Source organism: Phyllobates terribilis, unplaced genomic scaffold, assembly GCF_046119375.1.
Source record: "Phyllobates terribilis strain yellow unplaced genomic scaffold, ASM4611937v1 Scaffold_3__8_contigs__length_932513732, whole genome shotgun sequence".
Classification (NCBI taxonomy): domain Eukaryota; kingdom Metazoa; phylum Chordata; class Amphibia; order Anura; family Dendrobatidae; genus Phyllobates; species Phyllobates terribilis.
The window spans coordinates 100,651,777-100,674,830 of record NW_027362763.1 but is presented as its reverse complement, the minus strand read 5'-3'; the positions used below and the strand labels follow the sequence as shown (position 1 = coordinate 100,674,830).

Below are 23,054 nucleotides of genomic sequence, written 5' to 3'. Positions count from 1 at the left end.
GCCTGCCTTCTGTCCACATTAGTCGACTTAAAAAGGCGTTTATTGTCCTAAGCAAAGCAGTAGTCCAAATATTTCCTACTGCCTGCTACAAAGCACGCACCATGCCATTTCCCCCCGCTGTTTTTGGGGTGACAGCCTGCCTTCTGTCCACATTAATCCACTTAAAAAGGCATTTAGTGCCCTATGCAAAACAGTAGTCCAAACATTTCCTACTGCCTGCTACAAAGCACGCACCAGGCCATTTCCCCCCGCTGTTTTTGGGGTGACAGCCTGCCTTCTGACCACATTAATCCACTTAAAAAGGTGTTTAGGGCCCAACGCAAGGCAGTAGTTCAAACATTTTCTACTGCCTGCTACCAAGCATGCACCACGCCATTTTACCCACTATTTTGGCTGTTTCAGCTAGCTTGGCTTTTGCCATCAACATCTAAAAATCTGTCAACAAAACCCAAAATGCAAACAAAAGCCTGTTGTTAAGGGACGTGGACGTGGAGGGGGTTTTGTCAGTGGAGCGCAAGAAGGCACTCAGTCTGTGTCAGGTCAGAAGCTTGATGCATCCACTATTTTCCTGGAAAAATTTCCCAGTCTGGAAAATAAACGTGTGTGGAAGCCAGAAGAGCGAGAGCAGATTCTGTCTTGGATAGCAGACAAGGCCTTTACGCATTTGCCAATCAGCAACAAATCTTCCATGACATACAGTCTACACAGAAGTCTGGCCCATGGAATCCTGAAGCTGGTTCTCCTTCCTCCCGCCACTATCAGTCACAGGACACATATGACACCAAGCTTGGCCACTCCGAGGACCTGTTTGGTACATATCCTTTGATTGGCTCTGGCCTATCACTGTGCAGCACTGAAGAGGGACAAGAGGAGGTGGTGTGCATTGATGCTGAAGTATTTGAGGACCTACGGCCAGAAGAAAGCCACTTGGAGGTACATCATTTACTGTCTCCAGAGGTGAAGGCTGATGATGATGAGACACAGTTAGCATCAGGTCAGCCTACGATGTCAACTGGGAAGGAGGATGAGATGGAAGATGAGGTGGTCTATGATGAGTCCACTGATCCGACCTGGACCATTGGCATTTATAGCCATGACAGCAACACAGAGGAAGATGGATATGTCGTGGTTTGCCCAGAGTGAGAACTAGGTCAGCTGTTCCCAAGAACATCCCCGCTGTGTTCCAAGTCAGGGCAAGGGGGCGTTCAACTGCTGTGTGGAATTTTTTTCTTAAAGTCCTTCAGAGAAAAACATTGTAGTGTGTAGCAACTGCCATACCAAGTTGAGTAGAGGCCAGGGCAAAGGCAACCTGAGCAACAACAGTATGCGAAACTACATGGCAGCCAAGCACCCCAGTAGGTGGGTGGAACACCAGGATACAAAATCTGCATCTGCGGGTCAAACCAATGCCATGTCGCCTGGGCTATGTCCTTTAGAATCTATTGTTCAGGAAGCAGATGCTCATACCTCCTGCCCACAAGCTGTGGTTGCACACACACAACAATCATTGACCACATCCACTTCTTTGTCCCAGCAAAGCGTCAAATTGTCCATGCCTGAGAGCTTGGAAAGAAAGCGTAATTACCCAGCCATGCACCCACAGGCACAAATACTAAACTCGCACATTGCCAAATTGTTAGCTGTGGCAATGTTGCTTTTTAGGCTTGTGGGAATACAGTCTTTACGTGATCTCTTGGCTGTGGCTGCCCCACGATGCAATTTTTCCAGCCGCCACTATTTAGCCCGGTGTGCCGTCTCTGCCTTACACAAGCACGTGTCAAACAATCTGAACCATGCTCTCACCAATGCCTTAACCGGGAAGGTCCACCTAACAGACATCTGGACAAGTTGTTGTGGACAGTGATGATACAATTCTGTCACGGCACAATGGGTGAACCTGGTGGAGGGTGGGACAAAGGCGCAAACTGGAACATCACACATCCTACCCACGCCAAGAATAGCGGGCCCAACTTCTGTCAGGGTTTCCGCCTCTTCATATTCCACTTTCTCTCTCCCCTCCTCTTGATCCTTTTCCTCTGCTTAATTACCCTCCCCATCACTGCTAAGCTGGGACCTGTGCAGCAGCGCATCAGAAAAGCAGCAACACGCTCTGCTGAAGCTGATCTGTTTAGGTCACAAAGCACACACTGCATCAGAGCTGTGGCACGCTTTAAAAGAACAGACTGATCAGGGGCTGTCCCCGCTGCACCTCCAACCCGATCTGGTCGTCTGCGATAATGGGCGTAACCTGGTGGCGACTTTAATGGTTGGCAAACTGGTACATGTGCCATGCATTGCTCACATGCTGAACCTAGTTGTTAAAAAATTTCTGAAAACTTACCGTGACTTGCCGTACCTACTTGAGAAGGTGCGCCATATTAGAGCCCATTTCCGCCATTCCTCTACCGCTTTTTCTGCTCTTACAGAGCTGTAAAAGCAATTGAATTTGCCAAGTCATAGGCTTATTTGCGACCTGCCCACACGGTGGAACTCAACCTATCATATGTTGGCGAGGATTAGTGAACAGCAGAGGGCAGTAGCTGAATATCAGCTTCAACATGCCTGTCAGACTGAGAGTCAGCCACCACACATAACAAATGTCGAGTGGGTTTGGATCGCTGACATTTGTAAGGTAGAGAACTTTGAGTACTGCACCAACCTCGTGAGCCATGATCAGGCTATTATCAGAGTAACCATCCCGCTGCTGTGTCTCTTGAAACAATCACTGCATAATCTCAAAGAGGAAGCTTTGAGCATCCAGCATGTTGGTATGGAGCTAGATTTCTCAATGAGTGATACTATCCAGCCTAGCCAATATTCTGAGGCAACATTGGGTGATGAGGAGGAAGATGAGGAGGATGAAGACGGAGGGGACTTGTTTTTCTGTGCTACCAAGGGGACTCGTAATTCTACGGAGGGGACACCTAACCCATGCTTCATGTCTGTCCAGTCTGGATGGGCTGGAGAGGAGGAGGTGGAGGAAGAGGCGAGTCATCGTGAGGAGAGGATGGGTACTGTTTCTACTGTTGGGGACACAGAATATTTGACTTTTCGCAGCTTGGCCCACATGGCACAGTTCATGTGTAAGTGACTGTTGCAAGACCCCCGCCTGATACACATTTTATCCAACAACCTATACTGGTTGGCCACCTTTCTCGATCCACGGTACAAGGAGAAATTTCCTTCTCTCCTTTTGTTGTCATCAAAAAGTTTTTCAATGGGATCGTTCAAGAGGGTCGTTGTAGATCAGTTGCTGAAAATATCACCCTCAGACAATGCTAGTGGCAGAGGAACCGGCTCTTTTCAACACCAAGAAATAATGGGGAGAGACATGAACACCAGCTCCAACAGAAGTGGGGGGAAAATTGTGCACAAATCGGGCAATTTTCAATAAACCAGCACAACAGCAAGGGCTATCTGCGCCTGTAACAATGCCAATGAGGGATAAGTTGCAGAACATGGTCAAGGGGTACTTTAGTGACCATATTTGTGTCTTTTCTGATGCTTCAGTTCTCTTTAATTATTGGGTGACTAAGCTGAACACTTGGCCCGAAATCTCCTTATATGTCTTGGAGGTGCTGGCCTGCCCGGCTGCTAGTGTGGTGTCAGAGCGTGTTTTCAATTCCGCTGTGGCAATCATCACTGATAGGCGCACATGCCTCTCAACAGAAAATGCAGACAGACTTACTTTGATTAAATTCAACAATTACTGGATATCTCCACAGTTTGTACTCCCTCCAGATGACAGCACACCAACCTAAATTCACCAAAAATGCAGATTCATGTGACTGCTGTTAATGTCACCCCCTTCCCATAAAAACCCATTTCCTTCCTTCGTCAACCATGACTCAGCCCATAGGGCTAATTTTTACAAATCCTATGCAGATTGTGCAGTGGACAAACCAGGACAGTATTCCTACTCCAGCCTAACTACTATTTGTGATTAGAGGCCCTTGGGATGTTGGCTTCCTGTGTCAACCATGACTCAGTCATTAGGGCTAATTTTTACAAACCCTATGCACATTGTGCTGTGGACAAACTAGGACAGTACTCCTACTCCAATCTAACTACTATTTGTGATTGGAGGCCCTTGGGATGGTGGCTTCCTGCATCAACCATGACTCAGCCCATAGGGCTAATTTTTACAAACCCTATGCACATTGTAAAGTGGTCCTACCAAACTAATATTTGTCATTGGAGGCCCTTGTCACAGGTTGTGCCACATTGTGACTCATATAGGGGATACATATTCAATAGAAATGTACGGTCAGTCACCCTTTTTGGCGAAAAAACATGCCTGGCTTGTGCCACATTGTCACTAAGATAGGGGATACATATTCAATAGAAATTTACACTGACTGTTGATGACCCGATCGTAGATAATGTTTGTCAAGGGAGGCCCTTGTCATGGAATCTTTCTGCACCTATGACAAACCCCCCAGGAGTAATTTTTGGAAATACGTTGCACATTCTGCACTGGACCAAGTAGTACAATATCAAAAAGTCTTCTCTTCCTATATAATCTGGGGAATATTGACAATCAAAATCTCTGAGCCATTTGGAAAAACTTCTCCAACCCAACCTGGAGGGGGGCACCATATATCCTTTGTCCATTGACTTGCACACGTGATATATTTGAGCTCGTCATCCAGTTGACTAGTGCAGCTTTATTTTTCCAGTTCACAGAGTTAAGCCACACCTGAGGATCGCAGGCCGCACTCACTGCTACCTTCTAGTACTCCATGTCTCTTGGCCTTTTTCTCTGTTATCTCTGCCCTTAAATGAGTTTAATAATAGAGTGAAGGCCCTACAATATGAATAAGTAAGGGCACTCTCAAATATACACAAGAGGTACCTCCAAAATTTGGAAAGGAGCACGCTTCCAAATGCATGTTATAGGGCCAAGCGAGGGCTCTCACAAAACTCCGCTTTCCTGCCTACTGCAGGCCCTCTGAACATTTGAATTTAGGGCTGCAGTATCACATGGTGGTGGAGGAAGAGGATGAGTAGGAGGAGGAGGAGGAGGGACAAGCCCAACAATAAAATGGGCACATTGTAAAATGCTATGGAATATGTATTCTACTATCTGAGTATCAGTGATGGAGGGATCGGACAAATGTCTAATTAACAGCTGTCCCTCTAAAACACATGTTACAGAGCCACCTGGGGCCTCTTAATCTTTGACCTAACATACCTACTGGTACGTTCTAACTGTGCTTGTAAAGTGCTGGGGAATAGCAAACTAAAAATGATGTATGACAGAGGGACCTACAAAATGTATAAGTCAGGTCCCTCCCAATTGTAAAAGGCGAAAAAAAGCCACAATAGTATGTGTCAACAAACGCTAAAAGGGATTTTTGTTGGGTTTCTCTGGTTTATTTAGCCTTATATACAAGTGATTACGCAGGAAAAACTGTTTCTTTACCTTTTTGGCCTGTTAAATGCATTTTAGGTTAGGTTTGGAAGTTGTTCTTATGTGTCTGTAAAAGTGGCATAATACTGCAACAAACTTATTCCCAGAAACCATATGTGAGTCAGAAATGCATGCAGGCAGCTTCCCGTTCTGTTTCATCACTTTCCCATCCATTTCAGCCTTTTCCTCAGGCCCCCAGACACTTTTGTAGGGTTCAGCAGAAAATTATTCGCATTTCCCATTGGCATACATTGTACTTGCTATTCGGAACGAATACGCAATAATTGCAAAGTACTCGTTACGAGTATAGCGATTACGAATATTACGATTCTCGCTCATCACTAGTTATTTTCCCATAATGTAGAGTTTAGTTGATGTGGTTGAAGTTGAATGTTGAACTTTATTGAGGTCTTTAAGATTGATATTGCATCAGGTAGGAGAAAATTCAAACTCTCGTCATATTGATAAAATTTGTCATATCGTATGCCAAATCCAATCCATCTTCCAGTCAAACATTTTTCCACTTTACTGCAAAAAAAGTAAGAAATTCTGGCTCTGATACATTGGCCATCTTAATGTACCGGGGGCTTCAGGTGCAGTACTATAAAATAACTAAACATATTCGGTTCCACCATCCCACACAAATCCACTGGGCGCTGTAAGTATGGAAGGGAAGACAGTAGAGAATGAAGATTAAATTCTAACTCTAGAAAATTCTTCAATATCTTGATTGATTATTTATAGAGACCATTTTGGGGAATAAAAGATAGTGTTTAGAATGAGAGGGTGGAAGGCAGATAGTGATTGATACAATTCTTCCCAACATGGAAAGTTTCTTTTTTTTTCCTCATTTACGCTTTTCTTCTACCTTTTTCTTTTTATTTTATTATTATTTTTTTACCAGTGACCATATATTTAACCTAATAATGTCCTCAACACAGGGTGAAACATTGATCCCCAGATATTTTTAACAAAATTTCTCAGCCACAACTTGCCACTGTTAAAGGTTACTAAAGGTTTTTGCAATATTGCAAAAAATATGGGAAAAAAAACCCCAAGCTTGTAGGTTAGATATACAGTATTGTGGAAACATTTAGGCAGGTGTGAAAAAAATTCGGCAAAGTAAGACGTTTCCAAAAACAGAAGTTTTAATCATTTATTATTTATAAATTAATAAAATACAAACTGAATAAACAAAACAAATCTAAATTGCATCAATATTTGGTGACCGCCCTTTGACTTCATCAGTTCTTCTAGGTACGAATACCTGCACACAGTTATTGAAGGAACTTTTATGGGAGGTTTTTCCAAATATCTTGAATTGACCACCTCTTCCTCAACTGCCAAGTTTATTTAATACTCAAAGACCTTTATTTTCCAGGGAAAATTAAGGTAATTGAAGATAGAGAGAACTGACTGACGAGAAAAGGGACATTGAGCAAAGAGATTGTCAAACATGTATATGGCTTCTCTCGACAACATCTGCCAACAAAAAGGGGGAGAAGTGAAGTCTGCACTTTGTCTCCAGTTGATGTAGACTTGATACATGGTGTCAGATTCTGTTGCTTCAATCCATGGGAAGAATCCAGTCAAAACAACAAAGAGAAGAACCCCAAAAGCCCAGATATCTATAGTAGGGCTCAAGATCAAATATTCTCCTCCTTTCAAATCACACAGCTCTGGAGACATGTACGGTATTATGTGGGACATGGACGACACATAGTTTCCCATAGGTTGGGTCAAACCAAAATCACTCAATTTGATTTGGTAGCAGTCTTTGTCCATGAGCAACACGTTGTCCGGCTTCAGGTCCCTGTGAACCAACCCTCTACCATGCATATAGTCCAGAGCTGAGGATATCTGTTTGGCACACCTCTTCACTGCGTCCTCAGGAATTCCAACCTGCAGAAAACAGATCAGTTTTATGAGATTTAGTTTTATTTGTGTAGTTCTTTATCCAAAGCAAAAATACTAAACATTGAAGATGTTGCTGTTGTTGGGACAGTGGATGGTATAGTGGATAAAACTGCTGCTGTGATGGTCATGAGGCTTCAAACAGTGCATTGTTATGGAACCCGCCTCCACCTATGGAAATGTTTGATGTATTCCCAAAGACCCCCATAGGTAATAGTTAGCTAACTGGCTACTATATACAGGGGTATCTAGCTTTTCCTCTGACTGTTGATGTGTATCTCCTGTTTCTGGTGTTTCAGAAATTAAATATTTGTACATTGTAGGAGAACATATGAAGCCGGCCTTACTTACCTCACTTTGTATGATATGATGCAAGGTGCCTGCCATTGCCAACTCCTGAGTAAGTGCATAGTGGTCCATTGTGCCAATAAAGATGGGATATGTCTTAATAATATGAGGGTGGTCAGAGAGACTGATTGACAAAGACAGCTCCTTCAGAAAGGTTTTCAGAAGAGTTCTGTCCTTCTTCAGGAGTTTCACAGCCACTGGTTCTCCTTTAAAAAGAAACAAAGCAAAAGAATGTTTATAAAAACCTCCAAGATCTCACATAGAAACTTTATATTCAAGCACATAATTATCACCACTGGCATGGGATGTGTGCTGGTGGATATCAGTCCCTAATCCTCAATCTCATATCTATGAGGAGGCCTGTCTTTGCTAAATTTGGGGGCAGCTTGGATTTAAAACAGTTAGATACCAAATTTATTTATTTATTTTACTAACTGATATTACCATAGCAAAATTGTTAGTGGTTTTGCGGCCATTTATCTCCAATGAGAAAAAAGTTATTTGAGATTGAACTTTAACTGCTTCATTCTTTTGTCTCCTGATATCTTCTGTCAGACAGATAATCCATGGTTTTTACAAAGACAGAGAACCCTGAGTTAGAGGTATCATAAAATCTATAGTTTACTTAATGCTATTAAAAATATTGCATATTCAATTACATACATGTAACAAATGTGAAGTGATATAATTTAGAAACCCAGTAAAAAGGCTGAAGATAAAGACCACTGAGCACCTATAAGCAAAGGTATTGCATCCACCCAAAAGTAAGAAAGGGTCTAGGCTGAAGGTCTGCTGGAGCACCGTATAATGGGTATATGCAATATTTTTAATAGCATTAAATAAACTATTTGTTTTATGATATCGCTAACTCAGTGTTCTCAGCTTTTGGAAATGCTTATATTGAGTTTTTTGGTCATGATATAGGGCACAAGCCCTTTGATGTAAAACTAGGGATGATATTCTGAAACCCCTATTATTAAGATAATCAATGGTGCAATTTATAGATATTTTTAGATGGACATTTTTATGACCTAACAGAGTAAAGTTGGCCAAACACATGGATATTTGTCTGCAGACCATTGGCAGATCCAGCTGAATATGGTGAAAATGAAGATAAACAGCTATTGACCCAACGCTTATTTGAACAAAACTTCTTTTTCCCAACCTTCATTTTCATATGATCCTTTGATAATCCAACATGTCTGGAAAGAGTTAGGCGCCCCTCATACACATAAGATAGTGATCAAGACCCACCAAATTTGGCAGGCTTGGATGACTTTACACCTATGTGTATGAGTTGACATTACTAAAATAATCTCGATTTTCCAATGGCTTACAGATAAATATCTCATCTCTATGGCCGACTAAAATCATTTTCACATTTTGTTACATAATTTACCACTTTTATTTAATCAATTCAGGTAAATGACCATCTTTGTTTTTGCCTTCTTCACATACCTGTCAATTTGTTCTGTGCCTGTAGAACTTTTCCATATGATCCTTGGCCCAGTTTCTTGATTACGTTGTAGCATTCTGAAATCTCCTGAATCCAAAAGATCTGGGAGGCGGCCATTGCTGCTTGGAAGTTGTTGATTCTTGAGCTAAACAACAAACTGTGTATGACTCTAGAAGAAAATATAAGGAATATGATTAATGAAACATCTTGTAGTGATCATATTCATGGGTTCTGTGGGCATTTATCATAATTAAGCTCAATCATAATTTAGAAACCCATCCTAAACAAAGATGTGCCAGTACGATATAGGATAGCTGACAACCCTTGTAAAAGGTATCTTGGTGGGCACATTGGTTGTAATCAACCTTTCCATGAAGACATTGTAATCAGATAGACAAAATTATGATAATTCTAAAGGGTTCTACAATAATACAGAAGTGTTTGTATCTAGAGATTATTTTTAGATTTTTTGTCATTAAAACACACATGAAAATTAGACTCTCTGCCTGGTGAAATGTGACTAGAAAGAGAAATGATTGTTTAATGGTCATATGGCAAGAAGACCCAAACAAATAATAAATAACCCCAGTGGATATACTATTGAAGAGTAGTCTTACCTGGGTTGGGATTCTGTTGATGTTGATGATTAGCTGGGTTCTGCTCCAAAAAATGTTGAGTGTCGCTTTCTTAAGGCTTGGTCTGAGAGGTCCTATCTTCACAAAGATGTTCTCAGGAATAATTCAACAAGACCCATGAAGTTCTAAGCTTTACAGGGAAGTAGCTACCTGACATTGAGGTCAATCCTTCTCCTTAGCCAATTGAATGTCAAAAACCTCCTTTGAATTACAGATTAAAGTGACTCCTAGATGTTGGACGTTCATGAAAACCTAATTGTTATTTAATAGACTATGTGGTGCCACAATGGTATCTGGGAGGCGCCCACCTTAGTATTGTTAGTATTTCTAGTAAATTGCTAATGTAATCAGTTGTGAATTTATTCTACCCCCTATGGTCACATCTCACCTTCCCGACTTCCTGCTGCTTTCACCAAAAGAGAAACTGGACCCATGTTTTTATATAAATATACATTTGTCATGCACGGTTCTTTTATCCAGTGTTTATGGCCAGAAACTGATTTAACATAACTTATAGAATAGTCTTGTCCCCACTGACATTATAATTAAATGGAAATAACAGAATTGTCTATATGTTCTATAGTAAAGCTGTTAATAGAACTAAGGGTAAAGGCCCCATACATATTAGATGAAAATGGTGCAATAAACCATTGTTCAGTGATTGGCTGATATATTCTGTGATGTGTTTGGGGTACATTTTTTTTCTGGCATTAGATCTGATCATCTGCCGAGAAAATCCAACTCGCGGGACAGTGTTTTGGAGGATTAAAAATGTTCATTCTTTTCCACTGCACAGATTACGGTCACTCATTATCGTTGAGATTAAACATTTCATTCTGCATATATCTGAATCAGAGTTACTGAAGTTCTCATGTACCTCGTAATTGACAGATTTTTAAGAATTTTTTGCTCCTAATTTGAAAAAATCTACAGTAAAGTTATCAAATCAAATCTGCTCTGAATTGTTTAGCTATGTAGGAGGCAAAGAAATAATTCACTTTAAATAAAAAAAATTTTTTCAGATTTGATTTGAGATTATTTCTTCCTCTTTTATACTAATTAATATCTGCCAGAATTTATCTAAAAATCCAAACTCCATGGCAGATTTCACTTTGAATATTTAGGGAGCATCTGGGTGAGATTTGTAAAATGTCAGCACCTTGTCTGCTACAATAATACATTACCTGCGCAAACTCAAACTATTTCCAGGAAATCCTATTTTGCATTTTCTGATTTTATTCTCAATAAAAAAATGCATGTTTTTCACTGAAGCGCTCAATCTGATTTTTACAATTTTTTTTTATCTTTTGCAAAAAAATCTAAACACAGCGCTTGTATGGTGTTCATGTGCTATCCATTCTTTTAGGTTATTTTTTTTATGGACCCTTACTCTTGAAAAAGCGAGTTTTTATCTGCAACACAGATCAAAAATGGAGATGTCACAAATTAGTTTTCTGTGCTGTTTTTCCACAAAAAATGGTATGTGAAGAGCACCATAGCCTGTAATGGGCACCTGGGCATCAATCCCATGTCTGATTTTCATGGATAGATCAAATGTGAGCTGGACCAGCAGTCTTCTCTGCCGACCACCTGACTAAGCTTCATCTTACATGAATCTGCTCTTGATGAAAAAGAGTCTGGCCAATATTAATATGGTCATTATCATGGAGTTATTGCCTTATTAATAACTAATTTCTCGTATCAATCTCAGATTGTTTGGCTGACCTTTATCTAATGTGTATGGGGGCATCACAGTATTTGACCTTGTCTCTATTACAGATGTGCTAACAATTAGGAGCAGTCTCTTACCAATAATCTCCATACCAGAGTACTTTCCCACATAACAGATCACCTGTGGAGACCACCATACATCTACAGCTTCTAGAATTACATGTGGATGTTCTCAGAGAGGCTTCACTTGTAGCCATTAGCATCACATTAGCCCATCGTTGCCACTCCTATGTGGTCAATGGTTTTTGTGCAGCTCATTAGTACAATCATGTGTTTCCCATAGCCTCAGGTGTCTCCTTCTCCCTGGAAGCCAAGCGTCCATCATGTACATTTATATCATTAATTGTTTTTTACTTTTTTTTTGTTAAATAAAAATTAATAGAAATAAATTAAAATTTAATAAAATAAGCAACTTGTGCTGGAGACGTTGGGGGAAAAGGGGTGATATCAATGGGATAGTTAAAAAACCAAGGTAATGGTAATAATAATTAGAACGGTACAGTAGTGAATAAAAACAAAGAATTTTATTGGTTCAGTTAAAACAATTATTAGAGATAAAAGATCCTGTGCGGATAAGATCAGGGGATTTACAAGATGAAAATCATTGTAGGCAGGGAGTAAATGATTTCCTTGTAGCTTTTGATTTAGTATATAGAATGGTTCTCAGTTTTCCAATGGGTATAACATGACTTAGAATGTGGTCATCCCCTGGAAGAGAAAAAAGGAGAGAAAAAAATAAAAGATAAGAACCTCAGATGCACTAGTGATTGCCTGTGGAACTGTGGATGGAAAAACAGTTACCTTCCTAGGGACGGGGGAGGGGTGTTATGGAGGATCCAGGTAGGAAACCTTCTCTGTGGACTGAAGGAAAAATAGACAGGTGAGGTAAAAAGTGGTTAAGACAATAGAGAAAATGTTAGGATATGGATATATACCTGTAAGTTACTTCTGAGTGGGAGTCAACGCAGCCATTGTGGGTGGTACGTAGATGTGCTCTTGGAGGCTGAGAATAAGATGGCACAGTGTGACAGATCTGTGGAGATCTCAGCAGTAAGTTCTCCATTATGATATTACATAACTCACTACTTACAGAAATTAAAGGAATCAAAATTTGAAAAACAACCGACAAGATGACGCTGGATAAGAGTTTGTCCACGGTATAAATTACATTTACAAATACTTTAAACGCTTTTAAATTTTAACTCCGCAGACTTTACCCACAATGATCTAAAAATTATTTCAGAGAAAACTATTTTAACACTGGGGAAACAACCTCCTGACATCCAGCAAACTTCTCTTCATCAGGAAGATCAAATCTAATGTTCCCCATTTTCCCAATATTGTTTCCTCCATGATGTATGATGAAGACCTCTGGGTCCAGGAACCTATCGCTCATCATGAAGCTTTGGTCAGACTATCCCATCATTGACCTCTGAGCCAGCAGACCCTTACTCCATTGTCAGATTTTTTTGTTTCATAATTTTGTGAACAAAAGATGTCTGAGATTTCCAAATCATCGCATTCTTGTTACACATTGTCCCAACTGTTTTGGAATTGGGGTTGCACATCATTTACATTTCTTACCCCACATACGGGACAACTTATTTAGATTAAAACTTGTTTTACGTGTGGTGAGAAAGAGGCCGACAACACACACGTGCTGTGGAGCTGTCCGCGGGTCCGGAGTTATTGGGAACAAATGTTTGTGATGATAGAAAATACGGTATATATACTGTAATATAAGATTGAGACAGAAGTGACGTTACTCTAATATGGAAGAAAATAATTATGTTTCTCTTTTAAAAATCCATTTTTTGCATAATTACTAAGGGTCTGTGCACACGACCAGGATTAGCTCAGTGTTTGCTCAGGCTTTCACGCAGGTGAAATCTGCAATGAAGTCTGCACCTGAGGTCACTGTCAGGTCACCTGCGTTTTTACTTGCGTTTTTTCCATAATTGTTTTTAATGTGTTTTTTATGCATTCTCTTTTTGTATGTTCATTTTAAATGAAGCCAGCTAAAAGTTGGTTTCTGGAAAGGAAAAATAATAATAATAATAATTTCCTATTTGCAGACATCTTGCTTCAATGGCTTCCAGGATACTGGCAATACAACCAAAGAGCATTCTACTCCGCTTGCTAATTCTCATTCTAAGAATTATTATGCTATAAGAAGTAAGTTATTCTATTAATATGAACATATAATATATAATATATATATATATATATATAAAATATATTTATATTATCTATATAAATAATCAAATATTATATTTTTAACCAGTTACAAGCACCTTGTAGTTGTCGCTTCTGGGCTCACCTCTTACTTGAGGAGCGTATTGAAAAGGGACACTTTAGTAATCTGTTCCCTGAATTGCTCAGGTTTGTTTTTTTTGTTACCTTTCTTTGAACACAATGTGACGTTTTTCATTTTAATTAAATTTTCTTTTGCAGATATCCTGATAATTTTGTATCATTTTGCCGGCTTCCCATCAATGCCTTTGACAATTTGGTAGGAAATCCTTCGGCCACATTTGACCTTTAAAGATACCATCATGAGGGAGGCGATATCTGCTGAGGAAAGGCTGCCTTCCCCCTGATGACAAACCTGCTGCGGCCATACCCATGAAGGGAACTGAATGCCAAGAAGAGGATTTTTAACTTTTGGCTGAGCCGGGCATGAAGAGTTGTGGAGAATAACTTTGGAATCTTCAGTCAGTGGAGCATCTTAAACATGGCCATCCAGTTGGATATTGTGACAGTTGATTCTGATGTCAAAGCTTGCTGTGCTCTTCACAATCATGTTAGGGACTACAGGCCTGAAGTAGATGTGGAGACACTGTACTCAGCTTTTGATACAGTAATCAACTGAGGTCCTGGATGTCCCAACATTACAGGTGTGTGTGTTTGAGGAAAACCTTTGCTGATTATTTCATGAGTTCTGAAGGGGCCGTGCCCTGGCATTACTCCTGTGTTGGTGGTGCGCATCCTGTACAGCAAACATCCCTTGAGAGAAGGCATGAAGCACATGATGGATAATGGTTCAGGACAGGACTGTCCAAGGATAATATTTATTGATTATAAGCTAATTCTGAGGTTTACAGAAGCGCTGGTAGGAGGTCTATAATCCTGCTCCAAATTGGGACAGTGACCACTACGTGTCCTAATGATATCTAAGGCATCGGTTTTTAGTAAACTAGTAATAATATATATAAATATATATATATAATTGCGCAGGATGAGTAGACTTGGAGAATTAGGATGATAAATAAAATTAAATAGATTTTATTAATAAATAATTGATAAAAATAAGCAATTAATAGATGTACTAAAAGTAGAAAAAAACAAAGTAACATAAATATTCGGGGTTTAGGGTGATGATCCTATTGTACAGTGAACAGGAGGGGTATGGTACAAGGTAACGGGTGTTCCCTAGGAGAGAGGAGAGGTAAGTTAGTTATATATTATAATTCTGAACAAGGGTGTGGGTTGAGTGTTATCAGTATCTTTATGAGGCTGGTGGAGAGCTGAATCATGAAAAGGGAAACTTGCTTATATTAATGCAGATGAGATAGGAACTAGGGAAAAATGATTATTCAAGTGGGATGCAGAGCTAGTCTCAATATAAGGATCAGTTTATAATTTCCTGGATGGTAGGATTTTGGATGTATATATTCCCTTGTTGAAGAGAATAGTGAATGAAGACCTAATAGTGAGAGAAAGGGTGTACCGTGAAAATGTATGGTCCGGAGTGCCTGACTTGGTGGTGGACTGGGTTTTTACCTGGAATGCATCGGTACCAGAGTTCAGACCAGGAAGGACTATATTGTTGTTACACCTTGTGTGTATGTATATGTGCGCATACCCAACTTTTTGGGACCATATGAGAGTATAGAGATGCGAACAAGCAAAGTCTTTGTCCTTGAAGGTTACTAGGGTCTAAAAGAGAAGTGACTGTTAGAGTTGGCAAATATGGAAAGTACTTGGTGTACAAAATAGTGTACAAATTGTATGAATATATACAGTAAAAATATATCCCTTTACTGTATATATTCATACATTTTGTACACCAAGTACTTGCCATATTTACCAATTCTAATATTTGGTGCTGCTTCTGTTTTTATAGATAAATAAATAGATAGATAGACAGATATAAGTTTGTATACCACAAGTTTCACACCGACCAACAGGCACAAACACAGAATATCTGCTTTGGTTAAGATGTGCCCTGAACAAAGTTATTTCCACTATGGGCATATCCAAAGCACATGGATAGTCCATCAGATGATCACATGACATATGTTCACATGGTTAATTTCCATACCAGTAGATGACCAGAGGCTGCTAAAGCAAAGAATTAAAGAAATCTTTAGTTCTGGCATCAGCTGATCGTCAGAGGGGTGCCGGAGCTATTCAGCTGTACAGGAGCAAGAACCTTTCTTGTGTAATTGGTCAGTTGGTAATAAACCAGTTGATCCATTCTGTGCTATCACCTCAGGAAACAAAGGTACATCATGGATGACAATGAAGAGGTGCATACATGTAGTCAGTGTTTAAAAACATAAGTAATCTCCTACACCTGCGAAGCGCACTCCTCCATTTTTGCTGGGATCAAATCGCCTACAGTAGAATTTTGTCCCTAAATTTGTTTTGCTGAAAGAAACAGGCTCAAAGAACTTTATAAACAATTATTTTAATATGAACACAATCAAATAGATACATTTTTCATATAAAGAGGCCTTTGATAATTTTGAAATAAAAATAAAACACACAATTTAAACAAAACAATATATATTAACATATAATTATATATATATTTTTAAAATGTTAACTTTTAAAATGACTTATAGTGAGGGGTCGGGTTGGTTATTTTCCCAAAATGTAGAGTTTTGTTGAAGTTGAATGTTGAAGTTTATTGAGGTCTTTAAGATTGATATTGCATCAGGTAGGAGAAAATTCAAATTCCTTTCATATTGATAAAATTGGTCATATCGTATGCCAAATCCAATCCATCTTCCAGTCAAACATTTATCCATTTTACTGCAAAAAAAAGTTCTAATCTTTAATATTTGGTAAATTAGGCGATTCTGGCTTTGATACATTGCCCATCTTAATGTACCGGGTGCTTCAGGTGCGGAACTTTAAAGTAACCAAACATATCCGGTACCACCATCCCACACAAATCCACTGGGCGCTGTCAGTATGGAAGGGAAGATAGCAGAGAATGAAGATTAAATTCGAATTCTATAAATAATAATGCAAAATATTGTAGAATTTTCTAGGGACCATTTTGGGGAATACAAGATAGTGTATAGAATGAGGGGGAGAAGGCAGATAGTGATTGATACAATTCTACCCAATATGGAAAGTTTCTTTTTTTTTCCACATTTATGCTTTTCTTCTACCTTTTTCTTTTTTTTTTTTATTATTATTATTATTTTTTTTTTTTACCAGTGATCTTATACTTAACCTAATAATGAACCTAATAATGTCCTCAGACAGAGTGAAACCTTGATCCCCAGATATTTTAAACAATATTTCTCAGCCACAACTTGCCTCTGTTAAAGGTTACTTAAGGTTTTTGCAATATTGCAAATATGGAAAAAGAAAACCCCCAGCTTGTAGCCCATTATATATTAAAGGGGTTAGATATACAGTATTGTGGAAACGGTTAAGGAAGGTGTGAAAAAAATGCCACAAAGTAAGAAGTTTCCCAAAACAGAAGTGTTAATCATTTATTTTTTGTCAATTAAAAAAATACAAACTGAATGAACAAAACAAATCTAAATTGCATCAATATTTGGTGACCGCCCTTTGACTTCATCAGTTCTTCTAGGTACTAATACTTGCACACAGTTTTTGAAGGAACTCAGCAGGGAGGTTTTTCCAAATATCTTGAACTGACCACCTCTTCCTCAACTGTCAAGTTTGTTCCATTCTCAAAGACCTTTATTTTCCTGGGAAAATTAAGGTAATTAATGATAGAGAGAACTGACTGCCGAGAAAAGGGACAATGAGCAAGGAGATTGTCAAACATGTATATTGCTTCTCTCGACAACATCTGCCAACAAAAAGGGGGAGAAATGAAGTCTGGACTTTAGTCCAGTACAGTCTGAGAAGAGTTACCTCAGAGGACAAAAGCCTGTTCCAGCTCCTGCAATTGCTATCCTGCAGTACAGCCTATCCAGATCAAGACTCCGTGAAGCTCAGAGAGGTGAGCTTTAGGTGTGCCGGCACCATAAGATCGGTGAAGTGCGGCAAGCTGCCCCTAGTGTGAGTAGCCTAGTGAGGGCCCGAGTAGGCCGAAGGTGAGTACAGAGTTAGTTCATAGGGGGGCAGAAGAGCTTAACTAGCTCACCCCAAAGAAGCAGTTACCGGACACCGTGTCCGAAGCTTACCGGGAACTCCACGACCCAGTAAGATATAAATGGAATCCCTGGAGAACTATAAGTCCCAGGATCGCTAAATTGCTCATACGTACCAGAGCCAGGAGACACATAGGCCCCGTAAGTCAGGAGCATGTAATCCAAGAAAAGGCCCTACCACAAGGTCAGCCAGCGCAGGACAGAGACAAAGTTTGGCCTAGCTCCAGGCAGGTCAGAAACTTACTACGCAGAGGCAAGAGACAGGAGGCCCAAAACCCACTCATTGGGGATGATCAGGGCATGCATCCTTCACCCTAGAGTGCTCCGGGAAGTGCCTGAATTTCCATCAGTAAAAGGTACTGAAGTGACTATTGTGTCTGTGCCTGTTCTTGCTCTGACCCGGCTGGGTCTCGTCTGTCCTACATTCCCCATCCATACACTGCCCTGAGGCCTAGCTCCACCTGTGGGGAGCTATACCATCAACCTGCCCATAACCGGCCTCAGTGGACTGTGCAGCGCTGGTGATCCTCACCAGAAGCCACAGGTGGCGTCACAAACTCTTTTACAATTTAACATCTATCAGCACCTTTTTAAAGAGTGACCCCAGGGTATGGGCCCGGGAGCAGACCACCGCGACATCCCTAAGGCCAGGATAAAGGCCCGGGTACCGAGTCATCCCCATCCCCCTAGGCTAGTCACTTTCAAGTCACACGACATGTACGGAATGATATTTGACATGGATGACACATAGTGTCCCATAGGTTTGATCAAACCAAAATCACTCAATTTGATTTGGTAATACTCTTACTCCATGAGCTACACGTTGTCCGGCTTCAGCTCCCTGTGAACCAACCCTCTACCATGCATATAGATCCAGAGCTGATGATATCTGTTTGGCGCACCTCTTCACTGCGTCCTCAGGAACTCCAACCTGCAGAAAACAAATCAGTTTCATGAGATTTAGTTTTATTTGTGTAGTTCTTTATCCAAAGCAAAAATACTAAACATTGAACCTGTTGCTGTTGTTGGGACAGCGCATGTTATAGTGGATAAAACTGCTGCTGTGATGGTCATGAGGCTTCAAACAGTGCATTGTTATGGAAACTGCTTCCACCTATGGAAAGGTTTAATGCATTCCCAAGGACCCCCCATACACTTTAGTTGGCTAAGTGGCTACCATATACAGGGGTATCTAGCTTTTCCTCTGACTGTTGATGTGTATCTCCTGCCTCTGGTGTTTCAGAAATTAAATATTTGTACATTGTAGGAGAACATATGGAGCCGGCCTTACTTACCTCACTTTGTATGATATGATGCAAGGTGCCTGCCGTTGCCAAATCCTGAGTAAGTGCATAGTGGTCCATTGTACCAATAAAGATGGGATATGGCAAGGAGACCCAAACAATTAATCAATAACCCCAGTGGATATACTTTTGAAGAGTAGTCTTATCTGGGTTGGGATTCTGGTGATGTTGATGATTAGCTGGGTTCTGCTCCAAAAAATGTTGTGTCGCTTTTCTTATGGCTTGGTCTGAGAGGTCCTATCTTCACAAAGAAGTATTCAGGAATAATTCAACAAGACTAGAGATGAGCGGTGTTCGACTCGAACTGTTCGCCAATATCAAATTCGAGCTGTTTTGGGCGGTGTTCGTGCCGTTCAGCGAACATGAACGATTTGAAAAAAATTCGGCTGTTCGAGGTTATGTTCGATAACTGTTCGTGCACCAAAAGCATAACTGGATTTTTTCTCAGTAATGCTGAAAATTAATGTTAATACGCAGTTTGAGTGTACAGCGGGGCGGGGGGAGATGCAGGGGATGGATCTCTGCAGAAATAATGAAGATCTCCATTTTTTTTCTCTTTCCCGCATTTACAGTGGGGAGGTGCAATCTGTCAGCCTATCAGCAGCGCACATACGGAGTGAACTGCTTTTTTTCACACAAGCAAGGGCATGTGTCATTGGCAGTGTATTTCACATGTCCTTGCCCTATAAGACCCAGCCATTTTCCCCGTTGCCACCATTTTCTCACTGCTGCAGCGGCGTGTTAGACGGCACCGCTGTTGCTGTGTGCGCTATACTTTCAGTGTTAATTTCAAGCCAATTTTCGCACAAATCTACAGATAGCTTGGGAGTAGGGAATAGTTGTGATTGCAGTCCTTTTAAGGACTAGGTTACAGCATTTCCTATGACTTTTATCAGGCAGGTCTGTGCTCTTAAATAGATAGGTTGGGAGTAAAGACTAATTGTAATTGCAGTCCTTTTGAGGGCTAGGTTACATAAGTTCCTATCAATTTTATCAGGCAGGTCTGTGCTCTTAAATAGATAGGTTGGGAGTAAAGACTAATTGTAATTGCAGTCCTTTTGAGGGCTAGGTTACATCAGTTCGTATCACTTTTTGCCAGGCAGGTCTGTGCCAGTGCTGTGCAAGTTTTTTTCACAGCATTTGGCTAAATCGAGCAAAGCAAATCCTTTTTGGCCTCTTGCAGTGTGTGTTAGTCAGTGGAGTAGCCTACCTGTGTTGCAAGCTACACCAAATGTGTATAGAATACAAATTTTTTTACTGCACCTAGTGAAGTAAAACCTTTTGGGCATAGCATCATTCTATTAGTCCATCTATACTAACCTCCACCAGGTTGCAAATTCAAAATAATTTTTATCTGCATCTACCTCTGAAAAAATATTTGGGCTTCGGCTTGTAGCAGTGTGTGGGATTTGTTCTATTAGTCCATCTATACTAACCTCCACCAGGTTGCAAATTCAAAATAATTTTCATCTCCATCTAGCTCTGAAAAAATATTTGGGCTTCTAGCAGTGTGTAGGACTTGTTCTATTAGTCCATCTATACTAACCTCAACCAGGTTGCAAATTCAATATAATTTTTATCTGCATCTAGCTCTGAAAAAATATTTGGGCTTCGGCTTGTAGCAGTGTGTGGGACTTGTTCTATTAGTCCATCTATACTAACCTCCACCAGGTTGCAAGTTCAAATTAATTTTTATCTGCATCTAGCTCTGAAAAAATATTTGGGCTTCGGCTTGTAGCAGTGTGTGGGACTTGTTCTATTAGTCCATCTATACTAAAATCCACCAGGTTGCAAATTCAAAGTAATTTTTAGCTTCATCTAGCTCTGAAAAAATATTTGGGCTTCGGCTTGTAGCAGTGTGAAGTACTTGTTCTAGTAGTCCATCTATATTAACCTCCACCAGGTTGTAAATTCAAAATAATTTATATCTGCATCTAGCTCTGAAAAAATATTTGGGCTTCGGCTTGTAGCAGTGTGTGGGACTTGTTCTATTAGTCCATCTATACTAGCCTCCACCAGGTTGCAAATTCAAAATAATTTTCATCTCCATCTAGCTCTGAAAAAATATTTGGGCTTCTAGCAGTGTGTAGGACTTGTTCTATTAGTCCATCTATACTAACCTCCACCAGGTTGCAAATTCAATATTATTTTTATCTGCATCTAGCTCTGAAAAAATATTTGGGCTTCGGCTTGCAGCAGTGTGTGGGACTTGTTCTATTAGTCCATCTATACTAACCTCCACCAGGTTGCAAATTCAATATAATTTTTATCTGCATCTAGCTCTGAAAAAATATTTGGGCTTCGGCTTATAGCAGTGTGTGGGACTTCTTCTATTAGTCCATCTATACTAACCTCCACCAGGTTGCAAGTTCAAATTAATTTTTATCTGCATCTAGCTCTGAAAAAATATTTGGGCTTCGGCTTGTAGCAGTGTATGGGACTTGTTCTATTAGTCCATCTATACTAACCTCCACCAGGTTGCAAATTCAAAATAATTTTTATCTGCATCTATCACTGAAAAAATATTTGGGCTTCAGCTTCTAGCAGTGTGTGAGACTTCTTCTATTAGTCCATCTATACTAACCTCCACCAGGTTGCAAGTTCAAATTAATTTTTATCTGCATCTAGCTCTGAAAAAATATTTGGGCTTCGGCTTGTAGCAGTGTGTGGGACTTGTTCTATTAGTCCATCTATACTAACCTCCACCAGGTTGCAAATTCAAAATAATTTTCATCTCCATCTAGCTCTGAAAAAATATTTGGGCTTCTAGCAGTGTGTAGGACTTGTTCTATTAGTCCATCTATACTAACCTCCACCAGGTTGCAAATTCAATATTATTTTTATCTGCATCTAGCTCTGAAAAAATATTTGGGCTTCGGCTTGTAGCAGTGTGTGGGACTTGTTCTATTAATCCATCTATACTAACCTCCACCAGGTTGCAAATTCAATATAATTTTTATCTGCATCTAGCTCTGAAAAAATATTTGGGCTTCGGCTTATAGCAGTGTGTGGGACTTCTTCTATTAGTCCATCTATACTAACCTCCACCAGGTTGCAAATTCAAAATAATTTTTATCTGCATCTAGCTCTGAAAAAATATTTGAGCTTCGGCTTGTAGCAGTGTGTGGGACTTGTTCTATTAGTCCATCTATACTAAAATCCACCAGGTTGCAAATTCAAAGTAATTTTTAGCTGCATCTAGCTCTGAAAAAATATTTGGGCTTTGGCTTGTAGCGGTGTGTGGGCCTTGTTCTATTAGCCCATCTATACTAACCTCCACCAGGATGCAAATTCAAAATAATTTTTAGCTGCATCTTGCCCGGAAAATAATTTTGGACTTGGTAGCAGTGTGTTGTACTCATTGTATTAGGCCATCTATACCAAGCTCCACCAGCTTTGAAATTAATAATAATTTTTAGCTGCATCTTGCCTGGAAAATAATTTTGGGCATAGTAGCAGTGTGTGGTACTCATTGTATTAGGCCATCTATATCAAGCTCCACCAGCTTTGAAATTAATAATAATTTTTAGCTGCATCCAGTCCGGAAAAAATTTTTTCTTCCCAATAGTGGTAGCAATAGAAATATGGGGCGCGCTCCTGGCTATATACGCTTCATAACAAAAAAACACCAGCCTAGTGCACTGAATTAATAAGATGGCATCATCGTCTCTCCCAGTGCTAGGCCTACTACGCCGGCTAGCATTCCTGTGCCTAAAACACAATGTATGGGTCCACGCTAGCCACGATGCTGAGGGGTCTAAAGCTGCTGCTAACGCTTTATCACAATTCAATTGGCAGATTTTCACAGAGCTCCTCCCCAACGCCCACCCATCGGGCAACAGTTGCCCATCCTCCCTATGGGATCTAGTGGCGAATAGTTGATGCTAT

At 40.1% G+C, this 23,054-nt stretch overlaps 1 protein-coding gene across 1 annotated transcript; it reads right to left on the bottom strand.

The window, feature by feature from the left end:
* Nucleotides 1–6,766: 6,766 nt before the first annotated feature.
* On the bottom strand, nt 6,767–13,453 carry LOC141258463 (serine/threonine-protein kinase SBK1-like). Its single transcript, XM_073673460.1, has 4 exons — nt 13,439–13,453; nt 9,134–9,218; nt 7,679–7,881; nt 6,767–7,315 (listed from the first exon to the last, which is right to left on the bottom strand). The coding sequence occupies exons 1-4, from the start codon at nt 13,451–13,453 to the stop codon at nt 6,767–6,769; spliced, it is 852 nt and encodes a 283-aa protein (XP_073529561.1).
* Between the last annotated feature and the right edge of the window lie 9,601 nt (nt 13,454–23,054).

Excerpts from the sequence above, each read along its gene's own strand:
- LOC141258463 (XM_073673460.1), bottom strand. Across the intron at positions 7,882-9,133 it reads GGCACAGAACAAATTGACAG|GAGAACCAGTGGCTGTGAAA; the intron begins GTATGTGAAGAA and ends TTCTTTTTAAAG. Across the intron at positions 7,316-7,678 it reads ATCATATCATACAAAGTGAG|GTTGGAATTCCTGAGGACGC; the intron begins GTAAGTAAGGCC and ends TGTTTTCTGCAG.